General features: G+C 39.1%; 2 protein-coding genes and 1 pseudogene across 2 annotated transcripts; all 3 read right to left on the bottom strand.

The window, feature by feature from the left end:
* Positions 1 to 3972: 3972 nt before the first annotated feature.
* Positions 3973 to 4911, bottom strand: LOC146571446 (gamma-interferon-inducible lysosomal thiol reductase pseudogene; annotated as a pseudogene).
* Positions 4912 to 15091: 10180 nt separating this feature from the next.
* On the bottom strand, positions 15092 to 17515 carry purbb (purine-rich element binding protein Bb). Its single transcript, XM_085280656.1, has one exon. The coding sequence runs from the start codon at positions 17427 to 17429 to the stop codon at positions 16518 to 16520; it is 912 nt and encodes a 303-aa protein (XP_085136782.1). The 5' UTR covers positions 17430 to 17515; the 3' UTR covers positions 15092 to 16517.
* A 2828-nt stretch (positions 17516 to 20343) lies between these two features.
* On the bottom strand, positions 20344 to 22205 carry ved (ventrally expressed dharma/bozozok antagonist). Its single transcript, XM_085281289.1, has 3 exons — positions 21962 to 22205; positions 21051 to 21304; positions 20344 to 20715 (listed from the first exon to the last, which is right to left on the bottom strand). Exons 1-3 carry the CDS (start codon positions 22203 to 22205, stop codon positions 20344 to 20346), a joined length of 870 nt encoding a protein of 289 aa, XP_085137415.1.
* Positions 22206 to 22486: the final 281 nt, after the last annotated feature.

Genomic DNA, 22486 nt, shown 5'->3' on the forward strand with positions numbered 1-22486 from the left:
TTGGTATTCAGGTCAAAGAGTTCAATGTTTGGTTCATCAGACCAGAGAATTTTGTTTCTTATGTCTAAGAGCCTTTCAGGTTCCTTTAGGCAAACTCCAGGCAGGCTGTCGTGTACCTTGTATTTCAGTTCAATTAAATTTTACTTACATAGCACCAAATCACAATAACACTCACCTCAAAGTGCTTTTACTGAGGAGCTACATCATCCATTGATGGATAACGTAAAACGATGTGCTCATTGGGACCCTCAATGCTGCAGAATTTTTTCTGTACCCTTCCCCAGATCTGTGCCTTGATACAAACCTGTCCTGGACATCTACAGGCAATTCTTTGGGCTTCATGGCTTGGTTAGTCCTTTGACATGCACTGTCATCTGATGGACCAGTTTATGCCTTTCCAAATGATGTCAAGTCAACTGAAATTACCAGAGATGGACTCCAATCAAGTTGTAGAAACATCGGACAGATGATTCAACACGTTCTCACTCCCAAAGCGTAACATTTTACGCTAGGTGATTAGTGGAATCAGGATGCACCTGAGCTTAATTCTTAGTATCATGGAAAAGGCTGTGAATACTTATGTACTTTTTAGAATACTTTTTTGGTTTGTTTATTAAATAAACATATTTATTAAATGAGTTTTTAAGCAAACATTTTCACGTTGTCCCTATGGCGTACTGTGTCTAATATTTTAAGGTTACAATTAATTTAATCCATTTTGGAATAACGCTGTAATATGACAAAATGTGGAACAAATGAAGCGCTGTGAATACTTTCTGGATGCACTGTATGTAAAAGATACATGGTCATCGGTTTTTGGTTCCTGAAGTCCATTTGTCAAGCTCAAGTTGACTTTTATTGCTCTTGCCATGCTGGTGCTTTGAGAATGGACATGAAGAGCAGTCAGACTGTGAAACTGATACTGCTTATGTTATCACAGGCTTGTCAGTCTCATTATTAGGTATAATCTGTTTTATCTTCCTTTCTGACTCTGATGGGGGACACTAATTTACGTGTCAACCAGCTAGCAAATGTAAGTGTTAACGTTTAACTTTATTATGGAAGTGTTGTAGTTTTATTACAATAAAATAGCCAGAATGATAATTTTATATTGGAAGTAAAAGAATTTTATAGCAGCAAACTACAACAAAGGTGTAACTCTTCAAGGTGTAACTCTTAGTGTGCTTCTGGAAAAATTAAGAATTTGGACGAGGAAATGACTAAAGACCTCACACTTAACAAATTGATAGTTCAGGGTTGTTTCACCAGATATCTTGTGGAAAACATCGGGAACTTCCACCGTTCCATTTTCTTTATCCAACTCAGGGTCGCAGGGTGGCTGGAACCTATCCCAGCCACCATAGGGCGATAGGCAGGATACACCCTGGACAGGTTGTCAGTCTGTCACAGGGCTATCAGGAACTTATAAATAAATAAATAAATAAAACAATTGGTATGGGAAAGGGAAATGGAAGTAATTAAAGATTGAGGAAGACATTTGAACAGGATGCAAAACCCATTGAAGAGGTATTACAAAAGATGGTGCTCAAATACTGAAATGAAATGTCACAGATACACATGAAAAACAGGATAGAAGTTATTGTCTTATTGTTATTGTTTAAGGGCTTTTTATATTAAGAAGTCACTTAAACAATTAATTCTTATATTATTGAGGATGTGTCTTTTAAGGTCACTTCTGAATAGGCAGTACGTGTATGTGGAAATGTTCTTTAAGAGGAGGAAACAGGATTGGGCAGTGTTTCTGAGATTACAGCTATTGTTCAAAACCAACTATCCGGTTATTTTTCTTCTGACATACAGTTTAAAAGATACAAGGCCACTTCTGAGAGTACATTTCCAGTTTGGAAGACCTAGTTAAAATAAAAAGGATAAGAAAAAGCTCTTTTAGTTTTTGCTTGCCATTATAATTAAAGTTGCCTCACTTTAGAATCAGATATTCTTTTTCCAAAATATATTTCATTTCAACAAAATAATTTCGACAACTTCTTGATACAGACAGAAAGACAGGTTACATGCAGGCATCAACACAAGGCTCTTTGAACAAGACCAGTAATGTCATGTGGCTGCAACAATTATAACAATATTATAATATACTACTACTACTACTACTACTACTACTACTACTACTACTAATAATAATAATAATAATAATAATAATAATAATATACACCTCAAGTGTAAATAAATTTGTTTACATTCATGAAACATTGTCAGTTAATGAAGCACCTGTACTTGAATTTATGTATTTCTTTTAATTGAGTCTCTTTAACATTGTATTTGTTGTCTGATGTGAAAGTGCTGTGTTATTTGTTGATGAACAGGCGCAACTCTCACTTCATTTTCTTAAAGACAAACAACTAGATTTAGTTGGAAACAATATATGTATGACCGCCGACACTCTGAGGCAGTCGTACAACTGTTGACTGCCTAAAAGGCCCTGAAGGATTAAAGTGTGTCTCCCTGACCCCATATTTGACATTTGACCGCACTAAAAAATAACTGAATCTCACCTTTATTTTATCTAAAACACAATAATATTTTTACCACTGCACCGTCATTTACAACACGGAGTATGAATGGCTTGAGATGTACTATGAAAAACTGTGCCGTTTTAAAAATGTATTTCACTTTTTTTCACATTAATTGTACTGTAAATACATGTGTGTTCCACACAGCTCACACTAACTTTAAAAAGGCAGATCGCACTGCAATGTCAGGATATGAAACATTTTAGTTGTGACATTCAATGCTGGTCATCCATTTTTTTTATGGATTTGGTAAATTTGGATGATAAAGACGTTCTCTCTTCCTGAGGAGACACATGATGTCTTTATAAATAATGAAGGGAAAAAAGGCCAGATAGCCGCAGACCACGACAGCTTCTCATCTGACTACGCTGTGAAATCTGTTGTCCTCATTTAACATTTCACAGGCAGGAATTGTATTCTTGCCTCATTCCTCACTAAACTTACTAAACTAAGCGTTTCCTCACATGCCTTCCATCCCAAATGCTGATGGTGTCTTTTAATAGAAGGAAGTTTCGAAAAAGATGCTTTGAGCTTCCCTAAAACATCATGTGTTTGCAATGTGATTTGTGTGTATTGCTGACGTAACCATTATGGCTAATATCTGTCATTATAATGTTTTATTTTTCCTCATATTGCTCAGTTTTTGATACCCACAGTTTTTGATATTTCACAGATATTTCATCCCATTCATCTCTGTTGCAGTGGCATCTATTTGGACATAGAGTCATTTCTCTTTCTCTTTTTGTTTTTTCTTCTTCTTTTTGGCACACAAATAATGTGTTTCCAGTTAGTCATTATTTTCTCTTATTGTAACACAAAAATGAATAAATTAAAAGCTCATATTTTTATCCTGTGTGATACTTTAAGTAGATATACAGCAACAGTTTTCTGACAGCAGGTGTAATTTGCTCAGCACTGAACAGTCTGAGGAGTTACAGCAGGTTAAGCTCAGCACCGGGGATCTTTGCAGGAACACGTCAGTGCCATACAGCGCCATCTGTGTCGGTGAGCGGGAGCGTTCCCGCTTCTACACAGAGACCATGTTGCACTGACACCGCCTCCACCCACGTCCATGCAGTCTTGTTCTTTCAGCCTCTGTGTCGTGCAAACTTCTATAGAGATATTTATTCTTCAGATGTGTCTGTCGATACAAAGTACTGTAACATAGGATGTCTGATTTTATGTTCTGGAGCCTAAAAATCAAGTATACTTCACAAGTATGTATCCACCTGCCACTCCAATGTTTTTGTCAGAGAAATTAAATATATTTTTGTTTCGCATTTTAAGCCAAAAGAGTCTTGGGAGTTCAGGGTGTTTTAAGTGGAAAATGCCAATTAATTATATGGAAATTTTTATCCTGTGTTTGGCTGCATTTGTTATTATAAAATATATTTGAATTAAGAGACAACTTAGTTATCTGCTCTGTTAAACAAGAAAGTTATAATACTCTATATGCTTACATTTTCATAGTATTAACGACAACACTGAAACAAACTAATCATTAGTATGGCTAATTTAACGTGTCACATTTGGCTGTTTGCCTGTAGGACTGACATATAACTTTATTTTTCATGTTCAGCAGAAGCTTCTGTCAAGCTGGACGGGAGCTCCAGTGCAGGCTGGAGGTTTCACCCCCTTGTAGAGATGACAAACCAGTTGGAAAAGGGACAACATTGCTTTGTCTTCATTCTCTTCTGTGTATTCCCCATTGAAGGTTATCCAGGGCACATGTGTGTGTGCAGGGTTCAGGGCTCTGGTCATAAGAGCGTTGGCACGCATCAGCTGGTATCCCAGATCTCCTTTGACACACGAGTCAACTCTGGACCAGGGCACAGAGGGAGCATAGAGCCGGAGACAAGACTGCGCAGCGCTCAGAACATCTGCAGATGACTCCATGCAGTAGATGATGTGAAATGCAAGAGAGTGTTCGGTTAAATTGAGGATGCAGGCCTCGATCATGTTTCCTCTGCATTCAGACTCTCCGTGCTGACAAGTGAAGGGAGAGTTTGCTGAGCGAAGCTCCTTAGCATTCCCATAGGGCACCAGTGTGACAGCCATGATGTCCTGCAGCATTGTCCAGGTGGGGAAAAGCTGCTGAGTGATAAATTCTCTGCAGTCTGGACACAGACTCTCATAGTACAGTGTGACAGATACTCCAGGGACAGCCTGGTTTGACCTGGTAGCATTAACCTCCATACACTGTTTCTCCACCCTGCATTCTATCGCTATTTCCAGGGACCTACACCACTGGGAGGGAGGGTAGCGACAGGCCGGTTTGGGATGACACATCCCGAAACCGCTCCGTTCAGTACAGACGAGCAAAAGCACAGCCAGGATTCCCGAGCGCTTCATGTTGGCATCTGCAAAGGAATCCACGTTTCTCTTTCTCACTTCTATCTCTAAATGGTATCTGCTTTCACTGTTAGGTCACCTGAATTTCACCATCCACCTAATTCCCCGAGGTTGCTCCTTCATCTCTCTAACCCCAACCTTGATGACATGCTGAAGAGGCAATTTAACCATTTGATCCAGCTGTGTTGGAGTAATGCTGCATCTAAAAGCTGCAGGAAATTAGCTCTTGAGGACTGGAGTTGGGAACCCTTGGTCTATGGTTTCCCCAGCAGATAAACTACCACACCATTACCCAGTACCTTTTTTAAGCCATATGCCCATAATCATTTGTTAGCATGTATTCAGTATTGTAGAGAGTTTATAGATTTTCAAATCTCTGCTTTTCCTTTGAAACTAAAAGTTCTGTTTTCGTATAGGTAACGCAAGTGGAAGCCCACATGCCCCAGCTTTACACTCACGCTTTAACGCATCCTCTATTTGTGGATCTGGATGATTTGGATGCTTTGACAGAGAGAGAAATTCACAAATATTTTTAGACATTTGCATGCACAGGAAGCTTTTTTGAAAGTGGCAAAGATCATGGTAGAACAACAATCTCAAAACACACAGCCAAAGAAAGTCTCAATTGGTTTCAGAGAAAGGAATTAAAAGTACTAGAACTGCTAAAAGCACTATGCAAAACCAACCACTTCTGTTGCTGAGTTGGCCCCTTTTGTGCTCTCTACAGCGCAGAGTTTATAGAAGGGGCCAACTGAACCTTCAGGATTTGAATACTGGTTGTCTGGAAGAATGGACCAAAATTACACCTGAGCAATGCACGCCATCAGTTTCTCCACACAGCAAGGGTTGCTTGAAACTGTGATCACCAAAAAAGGTAAATGAACTTCAGTAATTGTCCTGAGACACACTCTCTGGGTTGGTAAGTTCAACATATGGACATAAAATCCTTAATACTACCACAGAAAACCCTGCAAACAGGACTCTGGATCTTTTTTGATTATATTTTGGAGGAGACTCCTTTCCTAATCCAAGGACAGAGCAGTGACATGCAAATCCAAATTGTAGTAAAAGGTAAGGGATCATTTTGATAACCCACTTATTGCTGTGTGCAGTTGCCTGCATCTCTGTGGAAATGGAGTCCTAAAGAAGTTGACACCATTCTGATTTTTAAGTAAATTTTCTGTATGCATTACTGCATAGATACTTCCAAACCCCTGGACACATTTTTTTCTAATGTTATGGAAGACTTTTGACATTATATATATCTATAGCTGATAACTCTCAGATTGTATAAGTAAAATCTCATATGCTATGTAAGCTGCTTGAGCCTTTATATGCTACTCTGCCAGATACTTTGCACACCAACCTTCTTCATTTGCCTTTTTTTTATGCCTCATTGTGAGTTTTTTAGAATCATAAATAGAGCGGAGGTATTCTACCAGAGCACTCAAAGCGCTCTTACATCTTGCCTCATTCACCCATTCATACAAGCACTTTTTTCTGCTTTCTTCAGACCGGAGCAGCAAGTGATCAAACAACCTTCCGATTGGTAGATAACCTCCGAACCTACAGCCACCCACCAAGGCAATGGCATTCCATCAAGACAAACCTAAAGATATACATAAATTGAAATGTACCAAAGTAAATTGATCTCTCCTTTCAGCTCCTCATCTGTTCACCTCCATCCTTTATATTGCCTCCATCTTGTGGCCACAGTTGGCAATTGTTGCTGAAAGCTGTGCTCATTTCATACTCATTGAAGGCTGTGGTTCTCTATGTTATATGGGTGTGTCAGCAGCTTTTCTACTGATGATTTAGGTTGAGCTTTCACTCCTTTGAGATCAGTTACAACCTGGGCTTTGTATGGAAACACAGCTAGCATCTACCAATTATAAGGCTGAGGGTTCGACTCTAGTCTGCATTACACATACAGGGAGTGCAGAATTATTAGGCAAGTTGTATTTTTGAGGAATAATTTTATTATTGAACAACAACCATGTTCTCAATGAACCCAAAAAACTCATTAATATCAAAGCTGAATGTTTTTGGAAGTAGTTTTTAGTTTGTTTTTAGTTTTAGCTATTTTAGGGGGATATCTGTGTGTGCAGGTGACTATTACTGTGCATAATTATTAGGCAACTTAACAAAAAACAAATATATACCCATTTCAATTATTTATTTTTACCAGTGAAACCAATATAACATCTCCACATTCACAAATATACATTTCTGACATTCAAAAACAAAACAAAAACAAATCAGCGACCAATATAGCCACCTTTCTTTGCAAGGACACTCAAAAGCCTGCCATCCATGGATTCTGTCAGTGTTTTGATCTGTTCACCATCAACATTGCGTGCAGCAGCAACCACAGCCTCCCAGACACTGTTCAGAGAGGTGTACTGTTTTCCCTCCTTTAAATCTCACATTTGATGATGGACCACAGGTTCTCAATGGGGTTCAGATCAGGTGAACAAGGAGGCCATGTCATTAGTTTTTCTTCTTTTATACCCTTTCTTGCCAGCCACGCTGTGGAGTACTTGGACGCGTGTGATGGAGCATTGTCCTGCATGAAAATCATGTTTTTCTTGAAGGATGCAGACTTCTTCCTGTACCACTGCTTGAAGAAGGTGTCTTCCAGAAACTGGCAGTAGGACTGGGAGTTGAGCTTGACTCCATCCTCAACCCGAAAAGGCCCCACAAGCTCATCTTTGATGATACCAGCCCAAACCAGTACTGCACCTCCACCTTGCTGGCGTCTGAGTCGGACTGGAGCTCTCTGCCCTTTACCAATCCAGCCACGGGCCCATCCATCTGGCCCATCAAGACTCACTCTCATTTCATCAGTCCATAAAACCTTAGAAAAATCAGTCTTGAGATATTTCTTGGCCCAGTCTTGACGTTTCAGCTTGTGTGTCTTGTTCAGTGGTGGTCGTCTTTCAGCCTTTCTTACCTTGGCCATGTCTCTGAGTATTGCACACCTTGTGCTTTTGGGCACTCCAGTGATGTTGCAACTCTGAAATATGGCCAAACTGGTGGCAAGTGGCATCTTGGCAGCTGCACGCTTGACTTTTCTCAGTTCATGGGCAGTTATTTTGCGCCTTGGTTTTTCCACACGCTTCTTGCGACCCTGTTGACTATTTTGAATGAAACGCTTGATTGTTTGATGATCACGCTTCAGAAGCTTTGCAATTTTGAGACTGCTGCATCCCTCTGCAAGATATCTCACTATTTTTGACTTTTCTGAGCCTGTCAAGTCCTTCTTTTGACCCATTTTGCCAAAGGAAAGGACGTTGCCTAATAATTATGCACACCTGATATAGGGTGTTGATGTCATTAGACCACACCCCTTCTCATTACAGAGATGCACATCACCTAATATGCTTAATTGGTAGTAGGCTTTCGAGCCTATACTTGGGGTAAGACAACATGCATGAAGAGGATGATGTGGACAAAATACTCATTTGCCTAATAATTCTGCACTCCCTGTATAGTGGAACTCTTATAATGTGTCCGCTTTACCAAAATAGTAGGACTGGGAGCATACAGTATAATGTGGAAGAGGGGATGTAGAAAGTCTGCAGTGTTTGACTTTACAGTTTGGAAATGAATCCCTGACTTGTGACAGACCAACAGAAACAGGGAACAGCATCATAAAGGGGTTGGCTCTTTCAGTCTGCAGTCAGAGGGCAACTGGTCTCCTGTGTCATCAATATGTGGTGCAGTGTTTAAGACTAGAAGAGGTACACACACTGAGTTTGCAACAGATAACCTCACAACAGAAAGGTTTTTCTCTGCCCTGAAACACTACTCTATACCACCAACCCACAATGCCCTCTAGCATCTGAATATGGAAAAGCGCTTTAATAATAGACTCACAAGACTTCTTAAATGAAAGATAAATTTGAAAAAAACAAAACAACTTAAGGGGTGCCTGTTCTAAAGTGAGCTGATTTAAACTCTCCACAAAGGTATGTTTGCAGTGATTATCAAATGTAGTATAAATACTGGCCAAATGAATGAAGAGAGACACATAACATGATGTAATGGCCCAGACTGCACACAACTAAAATCTTAAACAGACTGATATCAGTCTGCAATTGAATAGGTTTGAGATTTAATATTGATGTACCAAATTCATTTTGAAGATGTGATCACTGACCTGATTCCCATTTTCAAAGAAGCCACTTCAAAGGCAACAAACTTCCAAGTTCATTATACACTGTGACAATAATTTTGGTCATGCTGTATCCTTCAAACACTGTTTTCCCTGGTGTGACTGTAGCATTACATGCCATTACAGTGTGATTAAGCAAGAATAACTGAATCCAAGATTAGGTAACTTCTTGTTTGTCAGATCTGGTAACACTTATATGACATTTACATTTTTTAATACTTATGTGCTGAGGCACTAAGAGCCATTTTGTTCAAATTGACCATCTAACTATCTCTGTTGCTGAGACACAAGGATTACCAAAGAGAAGAAGGCAATTTGTCTAGTAACAATCCCTGCTTGCACATAGCTCAGCATGTTTCAGCAGGAGAACCTTGTGTGTACCACATGTGAGCAGAGCTCATCACAATCAAACTATTGTATGCCTCCATCCCCAGACACTGAAATCCTAATAGCACAGCTGACTCCTAGACCTGGAATGCCAACTCTGTAAAGGCCTCCAACATTAAAATAGCCAGCATGCCCTGTCAGCATACCCTCTCTGCATGCGCATAGGCGGCTAACAGCTGCCAAATTTTCTCATTGAAGAAACAGCAAACGACAACAGGAGAACAGATCCCTGAAGAGGAGGAGGTGATGGAGTCAGATTACTTGTAAGTCTCTCCTTTTCTTATCTTCACACCAGGAAACAAATTCAGCTGTATACGCCCACACATTGTATTAATCAATTTTTAAAAAAGGAAAACTAAGGGATGCTGCTGCGGATTGAACATGACCAAAAAGCACATCTTGACTTTGTTTAGTTGTGCATTTAAACACAAGTTCTGCTACCTTTGAACACTCTTTAGAGCCATATGTGTGGAGGAGGAGAGCAACTGTAAAACACATGCGGCCCATTCCCCAACTGCCAATCATTTTGCAGGTTTCAGTTAAGAACTCCATAGGCATTTTAGTGCCAAAGGCTAGTCCAAAAACTAAATTATGTACCATCGGCGTAACTTTGTGCTGTCAAGATCTCTGTCTAAATAAAGAAAGAAATCTGGGTAAATTCCCAGATGCTTAACCTCCTAGGACCTGGCGTCCAACTGGGGTTCTATCAAACTGCAACTGTTCTATCGAAATTTCAAATGAATATCCTTATATGTGGCTCTCATTTTTCTCAGAAACAAAAATTGTGGGGGGGGGGGGTGCTGTTATATACACACATATCAATAAAATATTTACATCTGACAACAAATTCAGCTGTATACTTCTACACAACACAATAATCTTATGATTTACACAGTGATTAATAAAGACACGCACTTGGCAACATCGAAGTGGAAAAACTCTACAGGAAGAACCTCCAGCAGAACCAGGCTTAGGGAAGGGCAGCCATCTGCCATGAGGAGTTAGGAGTGAGGTAAAACAGACAGGATAAAAGATACACTGTGGAAGAGAGCCATAGATTTATAATAGTTAATAGTTAAATGCAAAGTAATATATAAATACATGGACAGTGAAGAAAAGTGATTGGAGGAGAAATGCTAAGTGCATTATGGGAAGCCTCCAGCAGACTTAGAATAGAATAGAATAGAATAGAATAGAATAGAATAATCCTTTAATTGTCCCACAAGGGGAAATTTGGTTGTAACAGCAGCCAAAAAGACACATATACAAACAAACAGTACACAGGACACAGAACAGAAACATACACAATTTTTCTTACATATTTACATTATTGGACTTGGAAGTGTTGCTTCAATTAAATTAATATAATGATCTTGCTCAACCCAGATCTCTGTAAGGCAGAATATATCAATATGTTGATCAATTATTATATAATTTACTAACAAAGAAGAGAGATACTTAATGTTTTACAATCCAATCTTTACTGCTGTTGAAGATGTATTGTTCTTTATGCTTAAATCATTTATGCTGATTTTTTTTATTGGTCTCTATGGACACTGGGTTTTAGGGGGACAATAGGAGTAGAGAAGCTGCAGAGAGGCTTGTAGGACTGCACCTCTGCTTCCAACTCTCATTTCTGGGTGCTCCCATTTTTGGGAGGAGGTAATACATTTGATAATTGTCCTGCTACATAACCCAGGTCCAGGTCCATGCCCTGAATCCAACCTTCAAAAAAGTTCAGACACAGAGTATTTTTCCAAAAGTCTTCAGGATCATAAAGATGTTTTTGTGAAATGTAAGATGTTCTTTTCTGTCAGTTGCACCTTTTGTCTTTGAACTCTTCTATGGATGCCATTTTTGCCCAGTCTCTTTCTTATTATTGAATCACAAATACTGACCTTAAATTGAATGAGTTCAGCAGTATTATGGATGTTGTTCTGGTTTTGTTTTTAACCTCCTGGATGAACTAATGTGTTTTTGGAGTACTTTTATAGGCCTGGAAGGTTGTGGATAATGGCTCTCACCAATGTTCCCTCTAAGCTGCGCACGTGCGCAATTGCGCACTGCTGGCGCGGTCTCTGCGCACAGAAAATCTGCGTTGTGCACAAAAAAAAAATCTAACCTGAATTGAAATTAAAATTAATACTTTAACAATTTCTGTTTAGGCTGCTCCCGTATGGGATTAGAACGATGCCACCTTATCCCATAGTCCAGCCAATGATGCGATTCACATTCATATATACGCAGCTAATCAACGTGGTTGACAGGCTATGACAGCGTCCTTATGTGCCGACACCGGTGTTTTAGCGAGCAAAGCGGCGTGGCTGATGTGGAGTGAAGCCACTTAATGACAACGTGTACAACCACTGGAGATGTGAGCAGGACAGACGGAACAATTGACGGGAAAAGTGTGGACTTTATACCAGTTTTTAAATTGTGTTGATAGGCCACGTAAAACCAGAGTTGTCAAATCTTGTGTAGTTAGTGTGTAGCGTAGTCAATAGTTTTGTTGTGTGTGTCAGAACAATGAGGCGACTGCTGAATGTTACAGGTGTTACAGCAGTGATACATCTCCTGTTGTCAGGCCTGCAGGTATCAGGCTGTTGTTCTCCTTCATCTCATTTTTTTTGGAGTGGCACAAATAATTTGTGTGGCATCAGATTTGATGGAGAACAGCTGATTGTTCTGTAAATAGTTTGAAATGTTTATTTAAAAATGCATTGGCTGCATTTAAAAAAAATAGCTGCAAAAAACGTTGTTGTTTGCTAAACTCAGTAACTTTTTTGAAGAAGTAACTATATAATTAATTGCCCAACATTGGTCATTATATACTGTATTTTGCAGACAGAGTTACAGGACTCTCTCCCAGACCACAGACTCAGACTCATACAAGTCAGAGAGAAAGAAAAAAGAAAGAAAGTTGTGTTTTCGAAATTGGAGTTCAAGTTATTTTTACTTCCAATAGTCTTAACATGTCAATGACTAGATTTTTTTTTTACATTTTCATTGTACGTGGGCTAAAGTAGTTAAATAAAGGTAGTCTAACATAAATGTAACTGCTGTGATTTGATTTGATTTTAATAAACCATGTAACTTGGATGGATTCGATGCTGGCATCACCACAGTGCACACGTCTGATGTCGCTCACAGTGGTCCAAGGGATCGCTCAGGGAGTTTGTGTGTTCGCTCAGACACATGAAAAATTAGAGGGAACATTGGCTCTCTCCCTGGATTTGTTGGATTCCCAAGGCTGTAGAAAGCTTTTCTCATCTGTTCTTGAGGGTTTTTTTTTTTTATATCACAGCATGATGTGTTACTTTTTAAGATCTTTTAGCTGACAGGTTGTATTTAAGTGATTTTGTCTGTCTGGAAGGGCATCTGGCATATTACTGTCAAATGAAACAGTAGCAACCTACTGTGGATACCCTTAGTGATAGTAGTTTCAAAATAGTGCATTTGTGATTTAACAAGGGTGCAATTACTTAATCACATAGTGCAAGTACAATCAGTATTGAAAATGTCACCAATTTTTAAAGTAAATCATTTTCTAAAGGTGCTATTGACACCTATCTACACATCCTAAACTCAAAACCCTTCAAGGGGCTGAAATTGAAATAGTCACATTTTACAGGTGTCTAGCTATCATTTTGGGGTTAAACTAAGTTTCTTTTTTAGATTTAGATTTTTAGATTTTTTTTCTCTCTCCAACCTTGGGAACACTTGATTTATGGAATTTTTTAAATCCCTTTTAAAAAGAGCAAGAGAATATCTCTTTTGGTCAGTGTGACTGTTTTTAATGTCATGCTTGTAATGATCTATATTGCATCTTATTCACATGTTTGTGTTCACTTGTCTTTACAGACTTATGTGCTTGTTTTCTACTTGTTATATGTTGTAACTTCTGCTGCCCTCTTTTGCCTGAATAAATAAAGGATCACGACATTTTCACCTGTGTCATTTCTCATTAATACACATTTCCAATATGTGGACATACTAATTACATTAACCTATCATGCATGTTTTTGCCACAGTCAAAAGAAATATGTTAGATTAACTGATGACTTTGAATTAGCCATGGATGTGAGTTAGATAAAGTGCTGTATAGTCAAAAATGTGACTTGAAGTCTAAAGAGCTTTGAATGGTCAGTAAGACTAGAAATGCTATATAAGTGCAAATACGGTACCTTAAATTTAATTTAAATTAAATGATGAAATATGTTTATTTTTTCATTTCTGTTTGTCTTAAACTCTTTTCTTTCTTGTCTGAAAGGCAGCAAAGTTTAAGTTTTGAACATCCAAGAACAAAATAGTTGATATGGTTAAGCTTCAGTGACTGTGTTTTAACCAGTCAGAAGTGCTAAATGTTTTAACCCTTTGCATTTATGACAAAGGAAACCAAAGTGTCACATCAGCAGCTTGAACCAGAAGATATTTTTGATGAATTATTCATCAGTGATCAAACCTAAATGCCAATGAGTAGTAGGTCATCCAACTCCTACAAAGGTTTATGTCTGTAAAATAGCAAATGGGAACTAGTTGTATAATTACATTGTTCATGTTGTATGTTAGTTTGTAACTTAAGGGACTGAAGTAAAGGTTTTAAGTTCGCCAAAGTAAATATGGATTTCAAAAGTACTCTTAAATGTCAAATGTGGTTTTAACCAAATGAAACCAAATGTATGAAATGAAGCTCAAAGTGGTGCCAAGTAGTACAGTTTAAAAGTGAAACTCATCGACAGAACATTAATCAGATATTTACAGAGCTGTTTCTTTTTTAAAATAGATACTTCTGTTTAATAATAATATAATAAATGCCAGTAAATAATGAGAGTAAACATTACCTGCACATGTGAACTAAGTCCTAATAAGTAAAGAACTAATAGGTGTCATCACTTTAATAGTCACATGAACCTCTTAAATGAATGCAAACTGTATCTTGCTGGACTGATAAATCACTAGCAATATCACATCTGCATTAGGTCATATTGCTGGAATGAATTATACTCTTTAAGGTCAATATATCAACCAAAAGGTTTTATTTTGGCATTTTTCTGTTTTAAATCACGTTTTCATTATTTTGAATATTGACAGTATTGACCAGAAATTGCATTCTAAATAATAAAGCAAAATCTTATTTGATTTAGAATTACTTAAAATTATAAATAACTAAATAAAAAGACAGGGAAATTTAATGTTTTACTAGTATTAAAATGATTCATTTTGGGGGATGAATCAGACCTGGATTTGTGGAAAGATTCTTCACCATTGTGACATCAGGCAAAAGTGGGCATTTTTTGCCATATACAAAAAATATCCAGCAGAACTAGCTGAGTGGGTAGACCGGTGTGGCACTGGAAGAGAAACTGCATAGTGTAGTCATAGCCTGGTGGCCTGGTCTCTAGATGGACATCTGCTGCGCATGGACTCTTACGCTGGTCTGGGACATCTTTATATAATTATATAATAATATAACACTTACATAACTTGAAAAGGTAAAATGTTGCAGGAAGATGTATGCAGTCTCAGACTGTTCTTGTACATATTTAACCAAGAAAATAAACAATTCACCCAATTAGTCTGCAAAATGAATAACCTGATTTCAAGTACACAGTCACAACATCGAGTCTTTCATTTCAAATTGTTTAATAAATGAAGTGTTATACTTTCACTCTAAGAACATGAAAAAATTACCTTGAGATCGAGTCACAATTCTCTTTTAAGAAATTAACTTTTTATTTTTAGGATTGAAATATGTTTTCCTTAATAAGTATCTGAAAATATCTTTTGCTGGTTTGTTTGGTAATATCTTTCCTACAAGTAGAATCTCATTTCAATATAGCTCTTTTTGGGGGGGGAAAGAAACAAAAAAAGGAAAAACAAAAGAAAACATCCATCAATGTGTTTCTGTCCAGGGTCTTCATAATGTGTTGGAAGGTGCTGTCAGAGAATGGCCTGTGGCTGAATAGGCCAGCTGTCCAGTTCTGAACACGAGGATGATGAGAAAACTTGTCGCTACATGTAATGCAGCACTCCTCCTCCAACTGCAAGACATTTGGACCCCTGTTAGCAAATGATCGTCTGAAAAGTCCCATAAAACAATATCTGTGTTTCCTCCGGTGGCATCTGCTCCCCAGTTCCAAGCGGTTGTTCTCAAACACCAAGGATGCTCTGGTGTGAGAAGAGTCACCACCCTTCCTCACAGAGTGAATCTTCTTCAAAACAATAAGAAGTACGCTTTGCTAAGATTATATGTATAACATAAAACCCAGCTGTTCTGCACTGTAACTGACTACTGGAGTCAAAGCATTTAATTTAGTCCACCAGGCCCTTTTTGTTTGGGCTTACAGATAATCCTCTTAGTAACAACCCCCCCCCCGGTCATTTTGGGTAATCTTTTCGATTAACAGCCTGCAGATGCTGCAGCAGCAGTTGTGCGGTTGTTTGACAGCTCTCCAGCTGCTGACATATCTAACAAATAAAATCCATAGAGTGACAGCAGTTCTGTCTCTGCATTGCTCTCAGCTTTTCCTGTCTGACTTGCAAAAATCCCGCAAACTTCCCACAGAGGAGAGTCCTGGACTGGAACAGGATGGATGCTAGCTCTCTCCTTTAACCAAGAAGGGAAAACATCTTGAACAGGTCTTCACTCTTTAAATAGAAACTATGTTGCACATAGGAAAGCATTCAATGGCTTCACCTCTAGTTATGAAAAACCAACTTGCTCCTCTTATTTTTTCCAACAATAAAGCATAACTCACTTTTTTTTTCAGCCAATGAGATACATCTCATCCATACATTTTCACTTTCAGAAATTCAAACCACCACTTCAACCTCAAGCCCAACAAACTTTAGGATAATACACCAAAAATTCCCTGCACATGTACTTCTTTTTTTAAAACTCCACAATACTTTAGTAGGCTATTACAGCACGATTTGTCATGCACTTTATCTGTCATTTCTGCTTCTTTTTTGTTTTGTTTTTGTTTTTTCGCAAAATAACCCTATAGTGTAGATCTGCCATCATGTAACTTGGCTGATAGCTTTTTCTTTTCTCAGTCGTCATCCACATCGTCCCCCTCGGACTCGTCTCTCTTCTCGTACATTTTATCCCTCTGCCTCTCCTGGATCTCCTTCATCTCCTCTGCATATCTGCAGAAAGCTCCTCCAAATTTGCTCCAGGCTTTGAACGGGATGGTGATAGAGTTCCTGTAGCTCGGCTTAACCTCGCTCACGCGCAGGAACACGCCGTATTTGTTGGACCCAACGTCGAAAAAGAACCGTTTAGAGTCCACCATGATGGAGGTGCCCTCGGGAAGCTCGCCGTAGCCCCCGGCGGCCATGCCCCCGGTCATCTCCTCGTTGTCTCCCCCGTAATCATCTATGAGCTTAGCAAGGGCGTCTCTAAACTCTATTAACCCCTGTGCCGGAAGGGCTATGGTCTGGCCGGCCAGCATGCCGCCCACTGGGCCCCCCACTCCAAAGCTAGGTCCGCGGTTTACGGTTTGCCGTATCCGGAGGAACCTCCCCCGCTGGTTCTCTTTCAAGTCCAGGTAGTACTTGCGATTTTCCCGGACAAGAAACTCGCTCTTAAGAGCTCGCCTCGGCCCACCGTCTTCACCCGCGGTAGCTTGTGCTATTTGCTCCGGACTGCTAGGGCCCAGCTGGGCGTAGTGCTCGATGAAATCCCCGAGATAGTCACGGAACTCCGCCGCAACTGACAGCGAGAGGGTCAGGCGACTTTTAGAGCCCCCAGCCCCGACCTCGGCGATTTTAATGAACCTGCCCTTGTTGTTCTGCTTGACGTCCAGATAGAAGCGCTTGTTCTGGATGTCCAGACGCTTTGACGCCAGTTCTTGGGTTTCCTGGTCCCTCTGGAAGTGTTGGAAGCCACCTCCACCTCCTCCCCCGCTACTACCTCCGCGCTCACTCCCGCTGTCGCCATCCGCCATCTTCAGCTCCACCATTCGGCTTCTGCCCCTCTCTCCTGCGTAGCTGCTTTCTGCGTGCACTCAGCCAGCGCGGGCCTCCTTCCCGTGCATCATGGGTGCCCTTCGGGGGACGTTGTGATTGGTCCAACTAACTGCCTGTTTCACTAGTTCACACGATTACGGCATTCCTATTGGTCCGCCGGTATTGTAAGCCGTGCCCACCTGTAATATTTTTCTCTAGCTATTGGTTCAGACTGAAGTTCCGTTTACGTCTTGTAAAACTTTTTTAATCCCGATTGTGAAATCGTCTTGGTTAGAACATGATGAAATCTGGGTGGGTTTTTTTTCACAATTATACTTTTGCATTTTAGTTAAATTTCGAAATGGACATTTCCAACCTATTTATATATGTGAAAAATAGCTAGATAAACTAGTACAGTACACCACATAATAATAATCGTTCTTTGTTGAGATGGATCTCATGTTGTTTAACAAGTCTGTGAAAATACACTACCCTTGATAAGTAGATTACATGTTTTGTGTGCACAATTTTACATAAAATGAACAATACCTCATTACAACTGTTCAACATCCACATTCTTACTTATGTACACCAACAAAATAAAATAGCAAAGAATGACTTTGGAAAACAAGGGGGGAAGAAAGAAGAAACAAGGGGTGAAGAGGAATAAACGGAAGGCTGGGGAACAAGAGAAAAGAATATGAAGGGGAGAATTAAGAGGAGGGAGGTGAGAGTGAAAAGAAAAGAAAACAGAGAGAAGATGGAGAATAAGAAGAAAATAATAATGGTGAATTCTACTCTACAGCAGCTTGTCACGTCTGAATGTTTCATTTACTCCATTGTTATTGCATTTCCCGGACCTGCCAGAAGATGTCAGTATAAATCCTAAATAAAGACTAATCCACCCCACTGGAAAGCTTTAGAAAATGGTAACGGATGCAAAGATTTTGAAACTTTTAACTGTATTTTCGTAAGTTTTACGGCGTTTTCTATAGATAAAAACTGTTCACCGCATTGCCATTCATACTTTGCCAAAGTTATTGATTAAGAGATGTTTGTTGTTGTAAATAACAGTTTGTTTTTTGGTGAATTCTCAATAAATGAACTTCATATTTTATAATCACGGGACGGCCTGTGCAAGCACTATCATAACTTTTTCTGCAATCTTACATATTTGTCATATCATTTCACGACACGATCAAAGTTGGCTGTATGTGGCCCATTATGTAAAATGTGTTTGACATCCCTGTTGTAACTGGGTCTCAGTCATCCAAGTCGTGGCAGTCTTAAGCATTTGAAATAAGTAAACCATAGTTTGTTTGTTTGTTTTTATGTCACCTCAATCTTTACTTATAAAATCACAGTTGTGCCAGTGGAGCCTGTCAGAAAAGGATTATAGCAAGATAGCAATCAAGATGTCAAGGACGATAGGTTTCTGCCGGTTTGTTTTTAAAAACGCGGCCACCAGGGAGCATCATTAGAATGTTAAACCCTTTGCGAAAATAAATGCATCTGATCTTGTTTCTGTATAGGTGTCTGAGGTTCTTTAACAAGAAATAAATGACATATAATGTGCTGTTGTCTGCTGTATAAACATGCAGCGTAGCACATCTATTAACTTATCTTTCTGTCAGCTAATTGCTTAAACACAATGCTCAGAAATCAATACTTTTGGCAAAAAAATCCAAAAGCATAAGGTATCCAAGGGAATATCGTGCTGTCAGGCACGCGAAAAGAATGTTTTTCTTATGAATGACTCAAAACAGTCCACTTCTGTGGAAAAGAAGGAGGGCTTCAGTAATCTCAGTCGGGTGGGAGGTCTGCCATTTTGGGTACAGTAGGAGTGGCCCTACTCTGACAGTCTGGGTAGGAATTCTGGTGGTGTCTTTAAATTTTGCCAAAGCATATAGTTAAGGCTGCATCAAGTGACCCTGAATCCTCTCTTAAAATATCTATAGGCTATAAAATAGTTATAGGCTATAGGCTAGGACTATTTTAGCCAAGGTCTGCTCAGAAATCAATACTTAAAAAGAGCAAAAAATCCAAAGGGCTCAGTATTTTACAACTCTTAACATATTGCTCTTGCCTGCTATACATTTTGTATACAATTCAAAACAAACTCACAAAAGACATGTACATATTCTTTAACTCCCACTACACAATGAAACACAAACCTGGAGTTATCAGGAACTTAACCCACAGAGCAGAGAATGTTCCCTCTAAGGCAGAGGGTAAAAATAGGGGGAACACGCACACAAATAGATACCACTTAATAATCAGCTGAGATCCATAGGAAAGAACCTCAAAGATTAACCAGGGAGAAACAGCCAGGATGTCTTTCCTATTGTCCCCAAGTCACTGTTGGTCATCAAATAGTTCTAATATTATAGGATGTTACCCTACAATATAAAGTGCCTCGAAGGTCACTGTTGGTGCTTATAATGAGAGTCCTCCTCGTTACTTAGGTCTGCTTTGAGTCTTTTATTTTAATCTAGCCACTGCATGCCATCCTATTTAAATAAAACTGAATGAAAATGAAATGGTTGGTGTGAAGTGGCTTTGTATACACAAAATTAAACTGAATTAAATGTTTGACTGTTAGATGAGAAAAAAAGATCAGATAATCTGATAAGAATCTAATCATTATTATTTATTTGAATAATATTTACACTGACATAAATCCAACAGTGACATAACAACAGAAATTTAAAAAATGACATTTAATTACATTCAAACTATACATGAATTACAAACAGACGTTATTGCACACTGCCCTGTTTGATTCTTGATTCAAGCTTCAAAGCAGTATTTTTGCCATGTTTCTAATAACGCATTTTATTTTATTCAAAAATCAAATCAAAAACTTCTCCCTTTGTCTAAAATATCACAGCTGAGATTACATTACAGAAGAATGTCTGCATGTGATTTTCAGTAATATGGAGGATAAGTTGGGTAGGACTCTCTGAGGTGAGATGTGGCAGAGGGCACCATGACTCCTGAGAGGCTGCTGTACTGGTAGAAAGAGTCCATGGGCAGAGTGGCGACACTGGGCAGAGGGGAACTGAACTGCACATGACTGCGTGGATAGATGTAGGAGGTGGCAGCCGGGCCCTCAGGTGCTACTGCTGCTGCTGAGTGGTATCTTGGGTATGGCCCTGGCCTGTATGCCTGTAGCTCAGGGTAATGAATGAACTGTGGGGCAACACTGGCCTGGCAGACATTAGCCTGGCATGCCTGAGCCAGAGCATCCTGCATGGTTCTCTTTACCTTCATCCGTCTGTTCTGGAACCAGTTTCTGATCTGTGATGAAAACAGAAAATTTAAGATATAAGAAACATTTTTAAAATACAAGACATAATGAAATAAAACATAAGTAATGTTAATTTTCTGTTAGTGAACAGTAGAGCATGATTATTTTAGAGTACTAATTATTTTTTTAACTGCTAAAAGTAGTACATGGTTTTGAAGGTCAGTAGCTGCTATCAAATAGGTGCTCATGAGAACTGATCTCTTGGCAGTTTCTTTTTGAAATTTGCTGCTGTTTCTGATTATTATAGATTTATCATAAATTGAATATCCAGCAGGACCAGGTTCATGAATTCATGATGTCAAGTATTGATACTGGGGGTGGTTACCTGTTTATCAGACAGGTGGAGTTTTTTGCGGAGTTCTGCCTTAGATTGCGTCCCCAGATAAGCACTTATGCTGAAAGCCTTCTCCAGGCTACTGATCTGCTCTGCTGTGAAAGCTGTCCGGGGCCTGCGACCCACTAGAGGAGATGGAGGTGATTTTGAGACGGCTTGAGCTGAAGGGGAGAGAGACTGTCCACCTTCGCTCTCATATCCTGAGGTCTCCTCCTCTGTCCCACTGCTGAAACCAACCTCAGTCACTGGAAACAGAAAGTGAGAAAGAAAGAAACTTAAAATCTGTTCTTCACATTACGTCGATTTAGACATATTCTGGTATTTTACTTGAGTAGTTTACAAAGCACTTTATTAATTTCAGAGTATTTAACCACATACTGTTAACTGGATGGAAATTCAGCTATAAAAATGTCCAAGTTTTTATTGCAGTTTATTTATAGGTTACGAAACACATCTGCATTGCATCACTGATCAACTTATATTCTTCTAATTAATACACGAATATTAGTTAGGTAAAAAATACTCTAATAACAATAAAGCTGCATAAATGGTTTTTTTCTACTAAAGTAAATAAGATTTAAAAAAAAAAAAAAAAAGATCAAATAATTAAGACAACTAAAGTAACTGTGTACCCAGGAGCGCTAATATGCAATGAAAACGTAGAAAATTAAAATTAAAAAAAAATTTTAAAAAATGATCGATGTTCTCTGAGATGTTCATATTTGCATTCAGCTGAAATGTAGTTAAATGTGAAGTTATGTTTAGGAAAAAAATTCAAAATGCACATTTACACAGAACTAATAGCTGTTTTAATGTAAATGCACTTTTTTCTGTAATTCACTTTTAAATAGACTTTACATTGAAATTGGAGTCTGGGATTTTGGCTCATTATGAACTCTTACCTTGGCTATTGGGAGCGGTTTGTTGCTGGAGAATACTCTGGCTGTATGCTTCAAGGGCCTGACTCCTGTTTTCTTGCTTTTTCTGCTTAGGGATATTCTCTGACTTCTGCCTGCAATAAAAACCAGGCAGACTCTCAGAAAGCGTCCCACAGGCTGTAGGTCCGGAGACAGTTATGGTGCTGGTCTCTGATCCTTCTTGCTGGCTGCTCTGGGCCATCCACTCAATAGAAAAATGTCCATTCATGGCTGCTGAGGAGGAATCCGTTTGTCCTGAAGCTTGGAGAATTATTACTACCTCATCTACAACCTGCTTGTATTTATAGAAGACATCCCACCTCATATCAACCTCCCTCAACCCAAAGATCAAAGCACACATCCTCCCCTCCCTGCAGTCCAGCCCTCCTTTAGTTTTCACAACTTGAGTAATTAAGACGTCCCATTCAGTCTCAATGAGGCTGTTACAACAAGGCTCCAGTGAGTCTGGAAAGGACCCCCTACCCACCCTCTTTCCCACTCTTCACATAG

Source organism: Mchenga conophoros, linkage group LG7 (assembly GCF_057382185.1).
Source record: "Mchenga conophoros isolate Kocher_MC1m ecotype Shallow Benthic linkage group LG7, M_conophoros_male_GT1.1, whole genome shotgun sequence".
Classification (NCBI taxonomy): Eukaryota; Metazoa; Chordata; class Actinopteri; order Cichliformes; family Cichlidae; genus Mchenga; species Mchenga conophoros.

Coding starts and splice junctions, on each gene's coding strand:
- purbb (XM_085280656.1), bottom strand. CDS start 17,429: ATGGTGGAGCTGAAGATGGCGGATGGCGACAGCGGGAGTGAGCGCGGA.
- ved (XM_085281289.1), bottom strand. CDS start 22,205: ATGAATGGACATTTTTCTATTGAGTGGATGGCCCAGAGCAGCCAGCAA. Junction 21,305..21,961: donor AACCGCTCCCAATAGCCAAG/GTAAGAGTTCAT, acceptor TTCTGTTTCCAG/TGACTGAGGTTGGTTTCAGC. Junction 20,716..21,050: donor TCCACCTGTCTGATAAACAG/GTAACCACCCCC, acceptor TTTTCATCACAG/ATCAGAAACTGGTTCCAGAA.